This window comes from Cucurbita moschata, unplaced genomic scaffold (assembly GCF_002738365.1).
Source record: "Cucurbita moschata cultivar Rifu unplaced genomic scaffold, Cmos_1.0 Cmo_Scf00011, whole genome shotgun sequence".
Lineage (NCBI taxonomy): Eukaryota > Viridiplantae > Streptophyta > Magnoliopsida > Cucurbitales > Cucurbitaceae > Cucurbita > Cucurbita moschata.
Window position 1 is genome coordinate 3,039,393 of NW_019268527.1, and position 20,440 is coordinate 3,059,832.

Genomic DNA, 20,440 nt, shown 5'->3' on the forward strand with positions numbered 1-20,440 from the left:
GAGTAGGAAGATCACAACCATCTCCTCGACGTCCACATATTGAGTTGGCACCAGCTCCCACATCATCGTTAGCAATATGGATAGCAAATTTTTTCATATCCATACGATCTACACGTATATTTTCATTAAAAGTCGAGTCATAAATTCAACCGTAATTGATAATCAAAGATCATGCCCTAAGCGGCCAAAGTCTTCTCCAATGTCCAAAAAAGTTACATCACGTAGCCCTCGAATATTAAATATAAATTTGGCCAATTCATTGTCAAATGAAATCATCTCCCTCGACGGCTCACCTAAGCCTAAAACTTCAATTACTTCACCTCAATGGCAGCACTATAAATACAACCGTTCTTCATTAACCCACTTCAAATTCAACATCCATGGAGTTTTCCACGCGCCCCTGTTCTAAATTTCTTACTAAATCGTCCTAGTTTGAACAGTTCAATCGAAATCGAACCGATTCTCTCATCTGGGTCTTCTTAAAATCCTCGAAATTCAAGGGATTCGAGGGCGATTCTTGACCATTTTGCAGGCAATCGAGATGGGTCCATCGGGGAAGGAGCTGAAAGACATGGTGGTGAGTCAACTGGGGGAGTCTTTGAGGGAGATATCGGGGCTTCCTGAGTATAACGGCATATGCAAGAAGGTGTATGGGGATTTGATTCGAAGGGTGAAGCTGTTAAGCCCTTTGTTTGAGGAATTGAGAGATGGAGATGAAGAACTTGAATTAGATGTTCTTAAGGGTTTGGAGTTGCTGAAAATTGCTTTGGATTCTGCTGTAGAGCTTCTTAGATCGGTCAGCCGAGGTAGCAAGCTATTTCAGGTATTGAATTCTGTTTTGGTTCTTGTAAGGTTCGCGTTCTTGAATTTTGTGTTTGTGATTATTTACTCGATTACTAGGTAGAGGTTTCCATATCCTTATAAAAAATGATTCGTTCTCCGGAGTGGGATCTTTCGGGGACTAGTATCTTCGTTGGCCTTCGTTCCCCTCTCCAATCGATGTGGGACCTCCCAATCCACCATCTTTGAGGCCAAACGTCTTTGCTAACTCACCGCCTCGTGTCCACCTCCCTTCATGGCTCAGCCTTCTTGCTAGCACATCGCTCGTTATCTAGCTCTGTTATCATTTGTAACAACCCAAGCCCACTGTTAGTAGATATTGTCCTTGTTGGGGTTTTCCTCTCAATATTTTTAAAACGCATATGCCAGGGAGAAGTTTCCACACCCTTATAAAGAATGCTTCGTTCTACTTTCAACCGACGTGGATCTCACAATTATCTATATTAACTAAGAGAGTATTAGCTTTCAAATTGTTGTTTTGAACTTGTTACCTGAATTCATTGAACTATTGCATCTCAGGCTTCGCAATTAGAGAAATTAGTACTTGAGTTTCATCATATGACTGAAGATATTGAGGCAGCACTCAGCAAGCTTCCCATCAACAAGCTCGGGATCTCGGATGAGGTTCGAGAACAGGTACGGTTATCACCTCCTTGAATGTTCATTGTGCATAAGGTTTGCTATGCTTAGAATCAACTTTTGATGAGTTGAGTTGGATGAGTTATACACTTACCAGTTACCAATGATGAACTTTGCTTATTCGATCCGTTTCAGACCGAACTTGTTCATGCGCAATTCAAACGAGCAAAAGAGAGAGTAGGTTCAGCTGATGCAGAGTTAGGCAAGGATTTAGTCATATTAGAGGAAGAAAAAGATCCTGACCCTGCAATATTGAAAAGAGTTTCTGAAAAACTGCATCTTCGAAGTATAACCGATCTGAAGAAAGAGTCGTTAGCGATCCATGAGCTGGTGATCTCGATCGATGGAGGAGACCCGGGGGATGTTTTTGGTAAACTGTCGTCCATTTTAAAGAAGTTGAAGGATTATGTACAATCAGAAAACCCGGAAGTTGAAACTTCTCAAGATGAAAAAAGTACGACTATTAAACACAGATCTCCTGTCATCCCCGACGATTTCAGGTGCCCCATATCTCTTGAATTAATGAGGGATCCCGTCATTGTCTCGACTGGGCAGGTGAGCGTCGTATTGACTGATGCAATGTTTTTTTTTACTTATTGTTATTCTTATTCGTCTCGCTACCGTGTGACCTCTTGCAGACGTACGAGAGATCTTGCATTCAGAAATGGTTGGATGCAGGGCACAAAACCTGTCCAAAAACTCAGCAAGCTTTACAACATACAGCCTTAACACCAAATTATGTCTTGAAGAGCTTGATTTCTTTGTGGTGTGAGAACAATGGCGTTGAATTGCCAAGGAAGCAAGGTAACTGCAGAAGCAAGAAACCCGGAAGCAGTATTTCAGACTGCGATCGGGCTACCATCGATGCATTACTGCTAAAACTGGTTAATGGATCTCCAGAACAGAAAAGATCAGCTGCTGGCGAGCTCCGACTACTAGCGAAGAGGAATTCCGATAACAGAATTTGTATCGCGGAGGCGGGAGCCATTCCGTTCCTCGTCGAACTATTATCCTCAAATGATACTAGGACTCAGGAGCATGCAGTTACAGCACTATTGAATCTTTCAATCAACGACAGTAACAAAAGAACGATTGTCGATCTTCGAGCCATTCCTGCTATTGTCGAAGTACTGAAAAATGGCAGCATGGAAGCAAGGGAAAATGCAGCTGCAACCCTTTTCAGCTTATCCGTGATAGACGAGAACAAGGTCGCCATCGGAGCAGCTGGGGCGATTCCTGCTCTCATAAGCTTGCTTTGTGAAGGTACTCCCAGAGGAAAGAAGGATGCTGCTACTGCTATCTTCAATCTTTCAATCTATCAGGGAAACAAAGCTAGGGCTTTAAGAGCAGGCATTGTGACTCCACTCATGGGATTTCTGAAAGACACTGGAGGTGGCATGGTGGATGAAGCTCTAGCCATTCTGGCCATTCTTGCAACTCACCATGAAGGAAAGGTAGCAATAGGGCAAGCCGAGCCGATGGCGGTTCTGTTAGAGTTCATCAAAACTGGTTCGCCACGGAACCGGGAAAACGCTGCAGCCGTGCTGTGGTCACTTTGCAGTACCGATTTCGAGCAGTTGAAGCTAGCTAGGGAGCATGGTGCTGAAGAGGCACTGAAAGAAGTATCTGAGAATGGCACAGACAGAGCAAAGAGGAAAGCAGGAAGCATTCTAGAGCTCTTTCAACGCTTTGATGGACCATCTTCACCCTTGTAATTATAAGGCATTAATAATACTATATAATGTTGCTGTATTTATAATGAAGAAATTTTCATGTAGAATTATGTAATTCTTGTTTGAAATTTAGTGAAGAAAGTGCTAGGCTGTTCTTTTGAAGTAATCTGAAATGGAATATCAAATCATTAGAAAATAAGAGGATTTTTACACTCTTGGGTCATATTTTTGGTTACTGCAAGAACAGGGACAAACCAACACTCTGTATCGTCACGGTCGACTAATCTCAATCGAAAGAGAAAAAAACGAGACGAACAGATCAAAGTATTAAGTGAACCAAAAAGGTTTGAGCACATTGCAGATCAAATTAGATAAAAAGCTTAGATGTATGAAGTGATTTATTTCCATTTTAGAAACACAATTAGCCTAACTTCTCCATGAATGATTCAGTCAAGCTATTGCCACTAACTATCTTCGTGGTACCAACTATCAACTCGTAGGCCATTCCCTCCTGCAAGATGAGAACAATTGAATGAGAAATTCTGGGGAGAAAAGCCCTACAAATAAACATATACCGTACACAATGCATCGAGATTTCCCCTAAAAACAGCGGGATAATCATATCCAGTTGATTCAATTCGATTCGATTCGGTTGGGCGTAAAACCCGTTAGAATTCAACTATACACAAGCTGTGGCAGATATCATTCATGCTTAGCTAAAGATGACTAGGCACGCTCGGTCTGTAACTTCCACAAGTTTCTCTTCTTTTTCTTTTTCTTTTTCATTTTTCCCTTTCTCCTTCTCTTTTATCTGTTCTTATACGGATATGACCAACTCTTACTAGTCATTTGCGAAGTTATGACTGTAAGTGACAAACATGAAACACCATTGATATGCTCTCTTCCAGTAAAATGTTGTCATTAATGTACATGTTGATATCAATTATACGAATTAATTATAGATACATGAAAACTAGGGAAATTTAGCTTGTATTCCAAAGAAAATGTTTCTTAATAGTTCTTTATTTTGGGAAATTTACTTCCTAATATTTTCTACCTTCACGTTAACTGTTCTAACAAGTTTACTAATTAAATCAGCCTTTCCCAAATCATACAAAATCTACAAAATTTAATAGACAAAGTTAACTTCATACCTGACCACTGAGAAATCGAAGAGCAGAAATTTCAGCAAATGTGACTCCTCCAATAAAAACAACGAGCACAACTGTGCGCCTTCCATCTGTCACTCTATGAGAAGTTGAAGCATTTAATTGTCAAAGTCAAATCAATGAAATACTCACTAGTGCATTATGAGGAAACTGCATTAACGAACGTGTCTCTTCTTGGTATTCTTTAGCGTAGTAATTTTTATAAACAAGCATCACATATTGATCAATATATATGATATAACAAATTCACAGCCAATATATCAATGATACTGAAGCTCACTTCTTAAACAAAGAAAATCACGAGCGAATAAGTTGGACATTGCAAAACCAGAGGACCAAAACACCCTACTCCAGTATAAGATATAATGCTTGACGTGTCGTAAAGGGGCTACACTTGTAATTGCTTTGCCTTGTTTTCTGTATTTTGGCTTCTTTCATGTTGAGGATTGTTGGGAGGGAGTCCCGCATTGACTAATTTAGGGAATGATCATGAGTTTATAAGTAAGGAATACATCTCCAATGGTATGAGGTCTTTTGGGGAAGCCCAAAGCAAACTCATGAGAGCTTATGCTCAAAGTGGACAATATCCTACTATTATGGAGAGCTGTGATTCCTAACATGGTATTAGAGTCATGCCCTTAACTTAGTCATGTCAATAGAATCCTCAAATGTCGAACAAAGAAGTTGTGAACTTCGAAGGTATAGTCAAAAGTGATTCAAGGGTCGAACAAATGGTGTACTTTGTTCGAGGACTTCAGAGAAGGAGTCCAGCCTCGATTAGAGGGAGAATATTCGAGGGCTCCATAGGCCTCGGGAGAGGCTCTATAGTGGGTACTTTGTTCGAGGGGAGGATTGTTGGGAGGGAGTTCCATGGTGGCTAATTTAGGGAATGATCATGGGTTTATAAGTAAAGAATACATCTCCATTGGTATGAGACCTTTTAGTTAGGTAGTTACACGACCAGCGCTAAAATAAATACTAGCCTCTTTATTCTTTGGAGGATAGAACTTTCTTTAATAAAATCTTATCACACTGGTCTTACACCAACCTACTTAAACATATATATTGAGAGAGTTGAGACTTACTTGTCATTACTGGTTGAAGCCCCTTGCAAGGAATCATATGATGAACTGCTAAGGAATCCACCCTAGATTTAAAAACCAGGATGGGGAAAGGGAGAGAGAGATAAGGATACCAGAATTATGAAAAATAAAGCCAAAGATAAAAGTAAACAAAATTACAAAAAAAACATAAAAATTGTGAAGATAAATTTACTGACTCTCTTTGTTTCTGAATGAGGTCCAGGCAATAACTTCAAAATTTCCTCAACAGGACGCCTGATACATATACGCAATGAGATAAAATTGGACAGATGGAGGTAAATCATAACCGAAGTACAAAAATTTATGCACATACATACGAAGAAATAGTAGATTCTGAACAAATTTGAGAACGGAAACAAACGTAAATAATGGAAAAAGGAAATTAGGTAGGGAAGAAAAACAGTTTATGAAATTAATGACATAACAATCCCGCCCTAAGAGGTTACAGAAACCAAACCCAATTAAAGTTAAATACAAAATTACTTAGAATGAGATCGCAAATTAGAATTGTGCCATTTTTTTTCTTCACAATATTCATTGGTAAAACTGTAACTAACAAGAAAAGACTATGCATTGATTGCAAATAGGTCAAAGTACAATTTTAGTCCTTACACTTTGGGACTTATTTCACTTTAGTCCCTCTACTTTCAATATATCTCAAAATTAGTCCCCATGGTTCATTTTTGGTAAAAATATTTAGTCCGTATAAGCTTTTTGCCTAAAAATTAGGTAAATACATTCACATGGTGTCTTTTTTTAAATGAAAATTATGCCTATTCTTTTATTAAGTCATAAAAATTAACTTCAAACTAACCATAAGCACTAATTTTCGGTTATATTGAAAGGACAAGGACCAAATTTGGACATTAGAAAGTAAGTACTAAAATGAAATAAGTTTCAAAGTATGGAGACCAAGATGATATTAACCTTGCAAATATTAGAAATTTTCACAAAATAAAAAAAGGCTTACCATCCAGACCTAACAGCTTGTTGGACAAGACGAATGCTAAGAGGAGCATATCCAGAAAAGACATAGGCAATATCAGTTGGGCTGCACCGTAATAAATAGAAGTCAAAATATATTGACAGCCAAAAAAGGCAGACGTTTTGTAAAAAATAACCTTGCACTGAATTTCACCATGTAGAGCAGCACTTTTGGCATAAGATGGTGCATGAGTTATAGATGGTGGAAACAAAGATCACATGCAATTCTAAACTGGGTATGAATCAGAGGTGCCAATTGTAAAATGCTAACAATCCTAGACAGGCCCCGAGTGAAAAATCCATTACAATAAGATCCCTTCATACAAATGAGTAAAAAGATAAATGTTCCCTTTTTATTTCATTTCTTACAATTTGTCTCACTCAACATTTAAAAAAATATATCTGTTCATCAATGCATCATCATTTGTATAATTCTCTTGAACACATCACTCTAAATGTAGAGTAGACGCCAACTCTGCCACAATTTTATATTGAACCATAAGAAGCTTTTAATTAAGGTAGAAAAATGGTAAAAAGGACATTATTGTACTAAATGAAAAAAAAAAAAAAAAAGAGGAGAAGACCACTCCTAAATTGGAGCACAAATTTAACTGGCTAAATCTATCATGGTAGAAATCCATATCAAATACTTGAGTATTACTTTACGAAAAGCAATTATAATATAAACTCAAAACTCAAGTGGTATCTTGACAGTAAAAGTTCATATGCTTATGGTTTCAGCTCATAGCTGCTGGAAGCCATAAATTTAGAGAAATTCTAAAATGGAAAGCATAAGATAAAGGGAAGGAACATTAAAGTACAAGACAATAGCTTTCAAATAGATTAGAAAACGACAGCCTTAGGGGCTTTTGAAAAATTCAATATCGGTTAAATTGCAAAAAGCATTCATTTCTCTTCAATATAACTACAAAACAGCTACTTCAAGGTAAGTGAAGCGGTGCCATTACTCTAAAACATAGTTCTAATGTAGCAGATGAAAAGGTATCACATATTGCTAACATACAGAACTATAATGTAAAAATCAAAAGCAAAAATGTTGCTGCATGTGGATCTGCATGTGCCTTGAAATTATTTAAGAATCCAACTATAAAACAATTGGTAACAAGATGAAGAAGAAAAATACTTGACTGTGTTTGTGTCGTCTACAACAAGTTGCAGAGCACGTTTGATAGTCAGCCAGTTGCTTCTTGATTCCTGCAAGGAATAGACCGTAACAATCATGGTTGAACATTTTCATGGATGATGTAAGATCTTGAATATTCAAAAGTACACCACAAATTCCCTCAATCTAGATGAAGAAGGCCCAACCTGTTTTTTAATTAATCCCGCTTTCTCAATGTTATTTAATGTGCCCATGTGTTCAAACCCATAGCTGTGAAGTATTTCTCTCCTATAAATGCAAAAGTTAAGTAAGGCACCAAGAGTACCCTAATTAATAGAAGGAACCAAAAATCTGAATGGAGTAATTCTTACCTCAAGTAGTCAAATTGCTTTTTAGGTAAACCAGAATTTGTAACAGAAAGCAAGATGAGAAGACGGAGGACTTTAACAAGAGGCTCCTGCTTATGAATCAATTCTTCAATGTACTCAAAACATCTGCAGGCAGAAACTAGAATATTTTCACCAACATATAACACATAATCTACAGAAGTGGTAGGCACTAGATAAGTATCTTTTCAAGATAACTATAGGACTCCTTTAAAAACTGTACTTAAAAACTACTTTTTATTTTAAACAAAAGAAGAGGCTTCTTTAATTGAAAAATGTACTTGACAGGGTAGTTGTAAAAAAATTAAAAAAAAAAAAAAACAATAAGGATTGTTCTAAATAATTATTTGAATAATAACTACTTCGCACGTGCAGAACGTAAACATAGAGGAAAAACAACAAGTACATGTGAAGTTGAAAAGATAATTAACTTTTAAAAAGTCAACATAAACGAACTTCAAAAGTACCATAAAGAAGACCAAACAAGAAAAGCAGGGCATTGCACAACGAACATGAAAAGTAGCTTTGTCATTTAGGCTTCAACAACTAGATTTCTACATTTTGACCATATAAGCACAAGATCATAAATAAAGCCTCCTTTTCCTGGATATACATCATCACGTACAAAAATAAAGCATTCAATATTTTTCTTGCAAGAATTATATATAACAAAAAGTTCAAGTCAACAAGCACAATTTATGTCCAAAAACTCGAGTAAAATATTAGTTTACATGTCATAGCTTTCAGCTTCAATAATTGTGTGTTCCATGTCAAGCTGCCCCAGAAAGGATGGCTTTGAAGTAAACGTCGACAAGTGTTGAGCCAGGTTAATGTGCCTCTAGAAAGAAATTGTGGCAAATAGTGATTTTATTATAATGTAAAATGCCCCTCGATAAGTCTTCAAGGAAGAAAAAGAAAAAAAAGAAGAAAAAGTAGAAGATACTTACTGTCATTTCTGGCAATGAATTAAGCTTTTTAACGAAGTCCTTCAACTCAGAAACGGACTGCGTCTGCATTTGACATGAACTACCAATTAGAGTTTGTTGAAAAAGCTTTTCCTTCTTCATTATTTGAGTTATTAGAAATAAATGTGTAGATTGACAATTTATCATACAACAGGAAAAAAGAAGCATTAACCCTTTCAGAAGGGATGGATACAACATAACACAGACATGACAACTTAATGGCAAGGTGGAAAAAGAACATACAGAAAATGACAATCATATGGTAAAAGAATAAACTGCTTACGGTAGTTGACATCTCTGCATAGTCCTCCTTCATGGACATAGCTTTTTGACGTAGAATCTGCAATTGTGCTGAAGATAACAATTAAGAAAATGGAACTTCAAGAAAGTGAGTTAAAACAATTTTACATGCAAACTTTAAAATAAGGGATGACGAGAAACAAGGAGTTAATTACAATGCATTAAATTAAGTTGACAAAACTAGATCAACCTGGACAACCACTTCGAAGTTCAGATCCCTTGTTTCTTTATACAGCTTGTCACTAGAGATACAAGTGAAGAAAGAAATAAACACAAATTTCAGAAATAGAAGTGAGATAGGGAGTAAAAAATAAAAAATAAAACAAACAAACAGCTACCATCAAACTAGAATGTGATTGGAATTTTAGAATCCTTCGACATTCAGAATAATATAATCACTCAGCCAGATTAACACTATCTTGAAATGGTTTTTTGTAGTTAATGACTTCATCAAAGGAATTAAACAAGTATTTCCATTTCGCAAAAAGGAAAGAACACCAACAAATATAAAATTTGATGGAATCAGATATAATGCTTGCTGCAAAGGATGGCTAAACATATCAAGCAAAGATTGTAGAAACCTTGAATTAAGTGGAACCTTAATCTTTTTTCCATCTTGTTGAGCACCCATGATTGATGAATCAAGCTCCACAGCACCATTATTCACTTGCAAAAACTACAAAGGACGTATAGGAAAACTTCAGAACAAAATCAAATACATACCCAGCCTATTTGAATTATGGTGAGCGAGCTATAACAAGTACTGCGAAGAAAATATAAGCGAGAGTTGGTGTGGTGTGGTGCGGTTTTAAAACCAAAATGGGAAACATTGTAGCAAATTAGCTATCTTCCCACATAAGAATCTTCATGTCAAACAAATATCAAGTGATCGTCCAATGGGGCAAAGAAAAAAAGCTCCACCCATGCATTAGCTCACCTCATCAACCAACCCTTCATATGTCAACTGAGAACACATGGGAGTGACCATGTCTACCTGCAAAGCAGGAATGAGTTTTAAACAAAAAAGCCAAGTGAATAGACTAGACAAATATCATACACAAACTAGCACTACCTCCATGGAAACCAAGGAGCTTTAGAACAAAGTATTCAAATTGAATCTAAATGATTCAAATACAACTATTCATGCCTTGAAAAAAATGTAACTCCTGTACCCCTATCACTAAATTACAGAAACTAATATACAAGCGAAGTATAACCTACACAATCCAACCCATGTTACCTAGTGACATTCGCAAGGGGAAAATGGAGTTTAGTTGAACTTTACCTCCCTATCTAAAAGAATGAGTGTATTTATCTCTGGCACAGCCATCTGAAATAAAATGAATAAATCAATTCTTGCATAAATTGTTTAAATGAAATTCAAAAAGAAAGAGAAAGATAACAAGAGATAGCTTCAAGTTAGACATTTACATCATTTGAGTTAACAGGTTCCTCTGTTTGCAAGTGATTTAGAATGTCAGCAACACGGACAGATGCTTTGCCTTTGGCCCTCACATTTGGTATTGCTCCAAAGGAAAACTAACGTCACAACCAAATAATTATCCCATGATTACACAGTAACTCACGAATATGAATGAGTGAATATGGGAATAAATCCTGCATTTTTTACAGTACTAACAATGTACTTACTATACAGCAGCATTGAATTCATGAACAGATTAAATATGTCCCAGTCCTAGGTTTTATCCTAGGTATCATAGAAAAAATATGGAGGAAAGATTGTAAAACCTCAAGCTTGTGGATTGCTTTTGCAATATGCCAGAGTGAACTAGAATCACCATCAACGAGGTATTCCTACCGGAAAGGGGGAGAAAAGTTAAATGTCAAATCATGCACAGGAAGAAAGAACATTGAAAATATCACATAAAACGACTGAATGAACTTCTTTCCATACTTTGTTAGAACGATCAAGCTCAAATGACAGAATATCCTCATCCAATGGAATAACGTATAAAGGATACTCCCCAATGGTCAATAGGTGGTGGACCTTTTCTTCCTCCAGAACCTGCCTCATTTAAATTTAAACTCTGATTATGAGGATGTGAACAAAGTTTTTAAACTTGTAAAATTTAAAATTAGTCCATGACTCCGGCTTATGCCAACTCTTACCTTCTCACAAACCACTGTGCGGCGAGGGACAAAATAAACAAAGTATTCTCTTTGAAGCCCTTTCGAAGTGTCATTTTGAATATGTGAACATATAAATCTCATCAAATCCATCTGAGCACGAACAAGATAAACCACCTTATTGCAGTCAGTTTGAATTGGATCAGATGATAGATGTCGTAATTCAGCTCCATGTTCCTGTATCACGCAGTCGCAATTCCTCAAAAGATTCAAATTGGCAAGTGAGAGAAATAATTAAATTCCCACTAGAAAAACGAAACTCCATTGTAAGATAAAACATGACTTAACTGAATAAAAACACAACCCATTGTAAGATAAAACATGACTTAACTGAATAAAAACACAACCCAATTCACAAGATTGAAAATGGAAAACCAAATATAGATAAGAAAAGGAGATATTCACATAAACTCTTACAGTATCCGATCTCCTTCGCCCACCGGTAAAAACAAGCCTTTATTGAACAGAAGAGAGTACCTTAAGAATTGACGTCTGGATGATTAATGAAAGAGAACCTCCAAGCTTAGGATCAACGACCAAACACTTCCTTCCTCGAATCTATAAAGCAACATTCAAATTCAAAGCAAATTTTGTAAATTAACTCTTCGAAATCTAATCTCCAATGTTATACTAAACTTGCAGGTTAATTAAATCATCCACAAACTCCGAGTACAGTCTACTTTTTCATTTGTGAAATGCATGATCGGTAGCCTAACAGATAGATAGGGAAAAAAAAAAAAAAAAAAACTAGTGAAACGAAAATTCGCCATTATTGTTAACCGCGGGAAAGGAACTCACATTTTTCAGGATGTTTATAAGCTCCTTCTGAGAATGCTCCCTGAAAATCCGACCATGAAAACTTGACGACACGGTTTGAAAGAAATTAGCAGTAAATTAAGAAGCGTTGATCAGAATAAAGAACCTGAGTGCTCGGAGATTCAGAGGAGCATTATCCAAGTTCGGAATCTGCGCCATCCAAGTAGAAGATCTTTCTTTTCCTCTGAACTTCAATTCAACTCGTTTTAACAGAGAATTTCCCTTTCCCTCGCTGGAAGAAGATGGCGGTCGACTTCCGATGCATATATACTCATTTTTTCATCGGCGACGCGCCGTCGAGCTGATTTTATTAATTTTTTTTTTTATAGAAATATAATTTATTTTCAGCTTCTTAAAACCCCTTTTTCCAATTTTTTTTCTATTTTTTTATTTTGAAAACAATTTCCCAATTATAATAAAAGAAATTCAATTATTGGATCAAAGTCTTTAATCTAAATAAAATAAATAAATATTTTAATCATATTAGTAATTAAAAGTAATTAGAAATATTTTATTTTTATTTATAAATTTAGATAAAAAAAATTTTAAAAGTAACTAAGAATATTTTAATAATATAAAGTTAAAAAATTAATCCTTTCCCTAAATAAATGTAATAATAATAATTCTATTTATAATTATTTATTTCAATCCTCTACTTGGAATCAAACAAATAAAATTTAAATAAAAATAAATAAATATCGTGTCTATTTACGTATTTATTTTCTAGGGTTCTTCAGGAATCTCTAGAAGGAAACGAGGGTTCATTCTTTGAGGATATTTCACACTACACAGCACGAACAAGGTATTCCCATTCTCTATCTTCGTTACTTTCTTCTAAATCATAGAATCAATTGTTATTTTCGGTGGGAAGCACTTGATGAATGTTGTTTCTCGTTGATTTCCGTTCAACTTTGTTCTTGGATTTCTCTAATTACTCTGGATTTTGTTTGCAGGAGGAGTTTTCTGAAATACGGTGTTGATATGGCTGGGAGAGATGAGTACCGAATATTTGTGGGTGGGTTATCGTGGGAAATCACGGAGCGTCAGCTTGAGAATGCCTTCAGTCGATTCGGAAAGATTATCGATTCTCAGGTTACCCTTTGTGATTTACTTTTTGATTTTTGGTTTGATTTGTGTGGCTGGAAATCGAAGAAACTGAGCACGTTGGAATGAGTAATTAATCTGTTTCTGATATGAGAAGGAAATTGAGGAGATTTTGGATTAATTCGGTTTCATTTCAGTGTTATTGATCTTATGGAAAATATAATTTCTGAATTTCCACTCCCTTCCCTCTAAATAACCTTGCCCCTGTAAGTTTAACTATTACTTTCAGCTTTTTTTTTTAACCTTTAATTTGTCTCCGTCCTCTTCTCTTTCTGATGAATGTTTTTTTCCCCTTGTGAATGAGGATGCTGTTAATGAAATTTTTGGGAAGCGGTTTAACTGTTCATGAGAAGTTGAATGCATCAAGATGCTGAAGGTCATAGGGTTGTACGTTGGTTAAGCCTTATCTGTTTAAGATCTGCTGGTTAAGAAAAAGTACTATCAGTCTGGAAATTTGGAATATGGTTGGCGGCAAACTCAATCTTGTTCTCTAGCTGATTGGGGTTTGGTGGGATTTTAGTTTGCGAACTCAGTGACTAACTTGTTCTGTGGGATAAAAGTACTCGTCATTCTTTTGCGACAGATAAATGATTTAATACCAGAGTAACTATTAACAAGTCATGTGCTGATACCTGCTCGAGCATACCTTCCTGTCTTATTGTTATTTGATGCTTTTGAAGAAGAAACTGAAGTCACTAAAATGTTGTGTATTCGAGAAATAAAATGTTCTAGTATTTGCTTGGAGAATTTTATCTTTCTCTGGATGATTATTAAACCCTCCATCTTATCCTTGGCTTACCCTACTTTCCAATGGTATGACTAAAATTTAATGATGAAGTTATGTGGTTACATGAGATGATGTACCTGGGGCAGAAGTTCTGGGCTAGACTACCATATTGACTCAGATAATTGGTTTGCTAAGTCATCTAATCACAGAAAAGTTCTGTAGACATTTGTCATTGGATGCAAAATTTTGTTGTCCAAAGATTGTTTCATACTACTGGCTGCTTCATTGTAATGTTCTCTTCGTTTCCCTATCCTTTACTGTAATCATTAGCAGAGTGAGAGATAGCTGGTTTTTCATTTGCTAGTTTCACTGGTGTTGAGAGTTGTCAGTGTTCTAAGATGAAGAATACGTTGAATTGGTGCCTCCTTTTTGGCTAAGATTTATGATACCGTACAAGGTGCAGTGTTTGGAGATCAATAGCCATTTTATCCTTTTGAGTAGGCACTGCTTCTTTGAATTCATTTTGCTGAGGTAAATCAGAGTTCCCTACTTGTCCAGGCATAATCAGAAAGTTGTTCGTATTGGTTTTTGTTCAGCAGTTGATGTGGCTAGAAATTGTACTAGCAATTCCAGGCTTAGCTGCTCAGACATTTTCCGAAGAATTGGCCAAAATGCATTTGTAGTCTTTAGTTTGACATATTTCCTTGTTGTACAAAGATAGCTGAATTGTAAATGTCAGTTTGAGTGCCTTCTCTTATCGGTTGTTGTCATCTCTGGTGAAAATGTTAAGATACTATACAGTGGACATGGAGAATGGACGTTGACGTGGTTATTATCGCCATTTGTACTTTCCAGATCTCTAAAGGCCTCTGATGCTGGATTTCTTTCTGTTTGACCAAGCATTATGGATATCTATTTGTTGGGTATAGACTGCAGCAAAGCAATTGGATCTGAAGCTAAATTTGAGTGTCTTTAGGTGCAGTGTTGCAGGTTGGGTTTTTTATGAGTTATTTAGAGGAATGGATTTAGGTTGTGGCAACCTGAGAAATTATGGAGCTTTAGTTTTCCATCCATTGGTTTTCAACCTTTTCCCGTTGTTTGAAGTTGTTCCTTGAGATCGGTCCAGAATTCTGCTATTTTGTTTTCCTTTTTTGTGGTGTGCTAGTTCCCTCATTTTATACTCGTTGACAGTATTTTGTGTTATCAGAGTTTGAATTCCTCGATTATTGATTCTATTTAAACTTAAGAGGGGTTGAATATGTACCTAGTTAAGTACGGTTGCCATGCAAGCTGTTGTCTGTAATCAAGTTTTCTAGTACATCCTCTTGTCCACAAACTGCTGACGGGATCTCAATTACAGAATGTGCTGGCATCTCCAACTTGCCTATGTCTCCTAGAGCATTCATCTTGGAAGATGTGTTGCTTAAGGATTCATCTTTCAGATTTATTCCACCATCTATTTCAGATCTCATCCCAATATGGTATTGATAGCAAGATGGCTATAAAATTCTTGTGTTTCCCTTGTGTGTTATTTGTTGAGGTTAACAAATCCCGGAATAATACACATATCCAGTGAAGTGTTTGTACTGGGTTTTTTTGAGTCAACATTGGATTTGAGTGCCATTTTGGATGCCTGACTGCACAGAACCCATGTAGCAATTTTTTTTGTGGAGTTGTTTCTTTTGAATAAAAGGGGACTAGAGGTCTAAGATACTCCCACTTCAGAAGATAGAGATAAAGACATGCAGGTTCTTTTGTTTTGTTAAGGAATTATGTAACATGTTGCAATGAGTTCTTCATAAATGGAAGAAACAAGTAAGTTTGTCAGACTGTTTAAAATATTTTATGCTGTTATTATCAATTACTATAAGTTTTAACTTCGAACGATTTCTCTTTTAGATGTTGTACTTATCGTGCATACAGCATGTGATAGGCCGAATGTCATCACCAGCTTGTACCTGTAACTTATCTGTTACCATATTTGCTGAATGATAGTTTAATGGAGTTTTATCCTCTAATTTGTTGATCATGGCAACTGTTTGGTATTGATTTTATACCTCTTAGATTCACCTCGTTTTCAACGACTCCAACCTTCAGAGTGTTGTCACATGGGATCTTAAATACCAAAACAAAATCACCTTATATTGGTGGTTAGGGCATAGATTTCATCATGAAACATGTCATCTTTGAATATTGAGTGGATGGAATCCTGGGCTATTTATTTATCTTTCATTGTGATGGTCTTCTTCGTCACTTGATTAATGCCAGGTTTTGTTATGTTAGACAAATTTTCTTCATAATCTAGTTTCGAGCTATGCTGATGGCTTGTAGGTTTGAAGTTGTCACTTGCATTATTAGCATGAGATGTACTTTACTAGCTCTGATTTAAGTTCTATGGTCTGTTTTATTGACTGGCGTAAACTTCCTCTTTGGCGTTCCTGTAGATCATGTTGGAAAAAAATACAGGGCGCCCACGTGGCTTTGGGTTTATCACGTTTTCAGATCGACGGGGAATGGATGATGCTATCAGAGAGATGCATGGACAGGAATTTGGAGAACGAATCATTTCAGTGAACAAGGCTGAACCTAAAATGGGAGAAGATATGGACCACGGTTACAGGGGGGGAGGCTACTCAAGTGGTGGCAGGGATAGCAGCTATGGTGGTGGAGGAGGAGGAGATAGATCTGCTAGGCAAGATGAATGCTTCAAATGTGGACGTCCTGGACACTGGGCCAGAGATTGTCCTGTGGGCGGTGGTCGAGGAAGGGGAGGAGACTCATTTCTTTCACGTCCTCGACTTGGGGATAGCGATTATGGGGATCGCTTTGCTGGAGATAATAATCGTTATGTGGATGATCGTTATGAAGGTGGTGGACGCCTTGGAGATAGAGATCGTTTTGATAGCAGCAGGGACAAATATGGGAGTCGCGATCGCTATGTTAGTGACAGGTAATGACTGATATTTCTATGGATTTGAATTTTATTTTCTGTGTATAAAATATGTTTGTTATTTTTCTAGTCTTAAAATTTATCCTTTTAAAGTAATTATCACTAGAATACGATAAATTAACAGAAGAGTGATCCAATATCCTTTGTTTTGCTGAGTAATCACATGACTTCTCAATTAATTCCTTGCAGCATTATACTTGATCAATCCTCTCATCCCTATAGGTACCCACCTAGCGGAGACCGCTTTGGAAGCAGTAGGTACAACAACGACTCTGGTCGATTTCCCGTAAACAGCTTTGGTAAAGATAGGGGCTATTATAGAGATGGTGGACCTCGTGGGGTTGATAAGTACGAAAGCAGCGGTCCAGCACGCAACGAGGGAAGAAGCTACAGGAACAGACCAGCTCCTTACGATCGCCCTAGCAGAGCAGCAGGGAGGCCATCATCATTTGATCGTTATTGAATGTTGACAGTTAGCAACATTATCAGTTTTATCTAGTAAGTACTACACGCACGGTGTCGTCGAACTTTTAGTCATCTAGGATATATAGTTACTGTACCATGGCCTGCCAGCTGATCGCTGCTGTTTCATCTTGCTTTCATGTATCTGATAATGGAAAGAGAACTGATTTAAGTTGACCCTGAAATGTTGAGCCGAATCTTCGAGGACTCGAAGCTCGTTCGATTCATAATATCCGTTAACGAATTAGGAAATTAGGAAATAGAAGTGTAGAAGTCAGAGGGCACCCTACATGAAAGGGGCATGAATGGCAGACCAGAAGTCTCCTCTCAGTTAAGAGTGGAAAGGTAAGAGAGGCCATTAATGGAAGAAAACTGGTATGGTTTGGCCCACAACTATTGGAATTGTCGACTTGCCTTTAATCCATCCCCCACTGTCTTGACATGTACTTGCAATGGCACTATCTTCGTCGGCTCTTGTTCATGATTTACTTGACTTTAGTTTTTGTGGAAAAATTAGAGAAGAAAGTGTAGTTTTTGATTGGTTGACTATAAAACCCACTTGCAATTTGGTGTCCTCCCATCCCTTTTTTGTTTCTTTTATTAACAAATAAAGCAAAGTTAATAATATATATATATATATATTAAAAATACATCAAATTTTGGGTAGTCTCGTAGTAGTTCAAGTAAAATGCGAGTTTAATTTATTTATTTACATTTTTATATCATGGTTTTAAATTTTTAAACGATCACCTAGAACTAAAAGAAAAATTGATTCTTTGGGATCCTTCCTTTCTTCAAATGGAATGAACAGAGATAGAATCAGACCGATTCCCTAAATGCTTTTCTGGATATTCCTCAATGTCCCGGCTATTCACCGAATCGATTCCCTAAATGCTTTTCTGGATATTCCTCAATGTCCCGGCTATTCACCGAATGTGAGAAGCAGATGAATAATCATCCGCTTTCGGAAGAAATCGAAGAATTTCTCAGGAATCTTACAAGATTCATTGTTCTTTTTTCTCTAACAATGGTCAGAACTTCATATGGGTTCGAATCCTATTAAGAGGTTCACTATAGATTAGAAATGGTTGAAGAAAGACCCAGATGTGTCTTTTGTCCCTTGATCAAAAAAATAAAGAAATGGTTAATATATTCCTTCACATATTTTAAATTTCAATAATGTGTTTAATAAAATTTAAAAAAATTTCAATAAATTAATAATATGGTGTGACTTGTATTTTTATGAGATTTTAGTTATTAAGAGAAATATATGCTCTGAATAAATATAATTAAAAGAACGGAAGCTCAACTATCCAACTCAATCTAATTCGAAATAGAGGGTTGGGTTGGGTTGAATTGTGAATCCTTTTCACAATGCTCGAAAACTTTTATAAATCTTTTAAAATTTAGAGATAGATATACATTTAAAAGTTCAAGGCTAAATTTGTAATTCAACCTATAATTCACGAATAATTAGTCAATAAAGTACTTTGAATTGTTTATTTTCGGCTCTTCTATCGACTACTTTTTGTTTGGTGTGGTCCAAAAATTTGAATTTTTGCGTCTTTGGATGTCTTCTTATATATGTTCATATTATAATACTTTTCCGTCAATTCATGGAATTTAAATTTATAATATGACTGTTTTGAACTATGAGATCTCACATCAATTGAAAAAGTGAACGAATCATTCTTTACAACGGTATGAAAACCTCTCCCTAGTAAACACATTTTAAAACCATGAGACTAACGACGATACATAACGGGCCAACACGGATAATATCTGCTAACAGTGGACATGGGCTATTACATGAAGTATTTCTAAGAGTGAAAGCAACCCGTTCTTTCAACATGCTTCGTCTTCGCTCACGTGCTCGGTTAATTATGAAGTTCAAACTAACTCAAACTACAGAAGTATTTTGTTTGTATATATCATAATTATCAACTTTTTATTTCTCGAATGTGGTATCGATTCATTTAAATACTCGTTCTTTCCTCGAGCGTCACAGCTGAAGAACGCTTAATACCCTAAAAATAATTATTTTGGAAACATTATTATAGTGATATTCTTGTTTGAATTTTCAACGTTTGAACCAAATTAATTCAAAACCAAGCTGTCATCTTCCCTTATCAGAAATCAACCTCCATCCTCTTTGGAAAAATGAAATAAATATACATAATTTCCATTAAAAATTCCACTATTTAATCTTTAAATAAATAAAAATAATAATTAATGGAATCAATTCCCAAAAATTATAATATAAAATACTTTTTATTATAATAATAAAAAAAATAAAAATTAAACTAAAATTGTGAAGAATATTAATATTTCTAAAATTTATTAATTATAAAATAATATAAATTTTAATTAATTTTAGGGTTTGGTGGTTTGAAAATATTATTTATTTATGCTTCCATACCAAACTATGACTAAATATTTTCTTTATTGGAATATATTAAGTTATATTTGAAAATTATTATTATTATTATTATTATTATATATATGAAATATGTTAGAACCTAAATTAATTTATTTGACAAACTATATAATTAAAATTTTGATGAAAAATTCGAAATCTATCAAAATTTCTCGATAACGATAATGATAATAATAATAATTATTACCGAACTCGAGCGTTTATTTTTTACAAATATTTGAAATTTATTATTTTTTTTAATTTCTTATTTTCTAAAGACTAATTGTTTTAGTGCTCACACCCCAAACCATTCTAGAAAAATAATTAATTTTTGTCCACATAAAATGATTTTGAAATTGAAAAATAAAAATAATAATCAACAACTATATCTTATAAAAATATTATAATTATCTTGTCTTCGTAAAAAGAAATCTGACACTCGAGTAAAGGAGATGTTTAGAACAATTGATAGTTATTATGAATATCGGAACAATTTGAACTGTTTAGTTCAAACTGTCGGGGTTGAGTTGGGTTAGACTTCTTTTGTCGATTTGGGTTGTGTTGAATTTTTTAAAAAATGAAAATTTTGGCTCGGTTCGTGGGTTCGAGTTTTTTTTTTTTTTTTTTTTTTTTTA

General features: G+C 35.6%; 3 protein-coding genes across 4 annotated transcripts; 2 read left to right on the forward strand and 1 right to left on the reverse strand.

Annotated features, from left to right (window-relative positions):
* Window positions 1–302: 302 nt before the first annotated feature.
* Window positions 303–3,314, forward strand: LOC111449552 (U-box domain-containing protein 14-like). Its single transcript, XM_023089484.1, has 4 exons — window positions 303–823; window positions 1,360–1,476; window positions 1,615–2,034; window positions 2,118–3,314. The coding sequence occupies exons 1-4, from the start codon at window positions 542–544 to the stop codon at window positions 3,192–3,194; spliced, it is 1,896 nt and encodes a 631-aa protein (XP_022945252.1). The 5' UTR covers window positions 303–541; the 3' UTR covers window positions 3,195–3,314.
* Window positions 3,314–12,464, reverse strand: LOC111449553 (vacuolar protein-sorting-associated protein 33 homolog). Its single transcript, XM_023089485.1, has 22 exons — window positions 12,253–12,464; window positions 12,129–12,168; window positions 11,808–11,888; window positions 11,313–11,507; window positions 11,098–11,208; window positions 10,932–10,997; window positions 10,614–10,721; window positions 10,468–10,512; window positions 10,120–10,176; window positions 9,764–9,858; window positions 9,373–9,424; window positions 9,166–9,222; window positions 8,865–8,927; window positions 8,649–8,755; window positions 7,903–8,025; window positions 7,738–7,819; window positions 7,553–7,623; window positions 6,395–6,475; window positions 5,601–5,658; window positions 5,407–5,468; window positions 4,307–4,400; window positions 3,314–3,663 (listed from the first exon to the last, which is right to left on the reverse strand). The coding sequence occupies exons 1-22, from the start codon at window positions 12,303–12,305 to the stop codon at window positions 3,574–3,576; spliced, it is 1,791 nt and encodes a 596-aa protein (XP_022945253.1). The 5' UTR covers window positions 12,306–12,464; the 3' UTR covers window positions 3,314–3,573.
* Window positions 12,465–12,844: 380 nt separating this feature from the next.
* Window positions 12,845–17,870, forward strand: LOC111449458 (glycine-rich RNA-binding protein RZ1C-like). 2 transcript variants are annotated; one of them, XM_023089353.1, is made up of 4 exons: window positions 12,845–12,948; window positions 13,100–13,238; window positions 16,422–16,927; window positions 17,150–17,870. In XM_023089353.1, the coding sequence occupies exons 2-4, from the start codon at window positions 13,128–13,130 to the stop codon at window positions 17,388–17,390; spliced, it is 858 nt and encodes a 285-aa protein (XP_022945121.1). In that variant the 5' UTR covers window positions 12,845–12,948; window positions 13,100–13,127; the 3' UTR covers window positions 17,391–17,870. The 2 variants fall into 2 exon arrangements, with proteins under 2 accessions (XP_022945121.1, XP_022945122.1); XM_023089354.1 differs by lacking the exon at window positions 12,845–12,948 and having other exon boundaries at window positions 13,109–15,792.
* The last annotated feature ends 2,570 nt before the right edge of the window (window positions 17,871–20,440 follow it).

Excerpts from the sequence above, each read along its gene's own strand:
- LOC111449552 (XM_023089484.1), top strand. The coding sequence starts at position 542 with ATGGGTCCATCGGGGAAGGAGCTGAAAGACATGGTGGTGAGTCAACTG. Across the intron at positions 1,477-1,614 it reads CGGATGAGGTTCGAGAACAG|ACCGAACTTGTTCATGCGCA; the intron begins GTACGGTTATCA and ends GATCCGTTTCAG. Across the intron at positions 2,035-2,117 it reads TCATTGTCTCGACTGGGCAG|ACGTACGAGAGATCTTGCAT; the intron begins GTGAGCGTCGTA and ends GACCTCTTGCAG.
- LOC111449553 (XM_023089485.1), bottom strand. The coding sequence starts at position 12,305 with ATGGCGCAGATTCCGAACTTGGATAATGCTCCTCTGAATCTCCGAGCA. Across the intron at positions 11,209-11,312 it reads GCACAGTGGTTTGTGAGAAG|GTTCTGGAGGAAGAAAAGGT; the intron begins GTAAGAGTTGGC and ends TAAATGAGGCAG. Across the intron at positions 8,928-9,165 it reads ATGCAGAGATGTCAACTACC|ACGCAGTCCGTTTCTGAGTT; the intron begins GTAAGCAGTTTA and ends TGTCAAATGCAG.
- LOC111449458 (XM_023089353.1), top strand. The coding sequence starts at position 13,128 with ATGGCTGGGAGAGATGAGTACCGAATATTTGTGGGTGGGTTATCGTGG. Across the intron at positions 13,239-16,421 it reads GAAAGATTATCGATTCTCAG|ATCATGTTGGAAAAAAATAC; the intron begins GTTACCCTTTGT and ends GCGTTCCTGTAG. Across the intron at positions 16,928-17,149 it reads GATCGCTATGTTAGTGACAG|GTACCCACCTAGCGGAGACC; the intron begins GTAATGACTGAT and ends TCATCCCTATAG.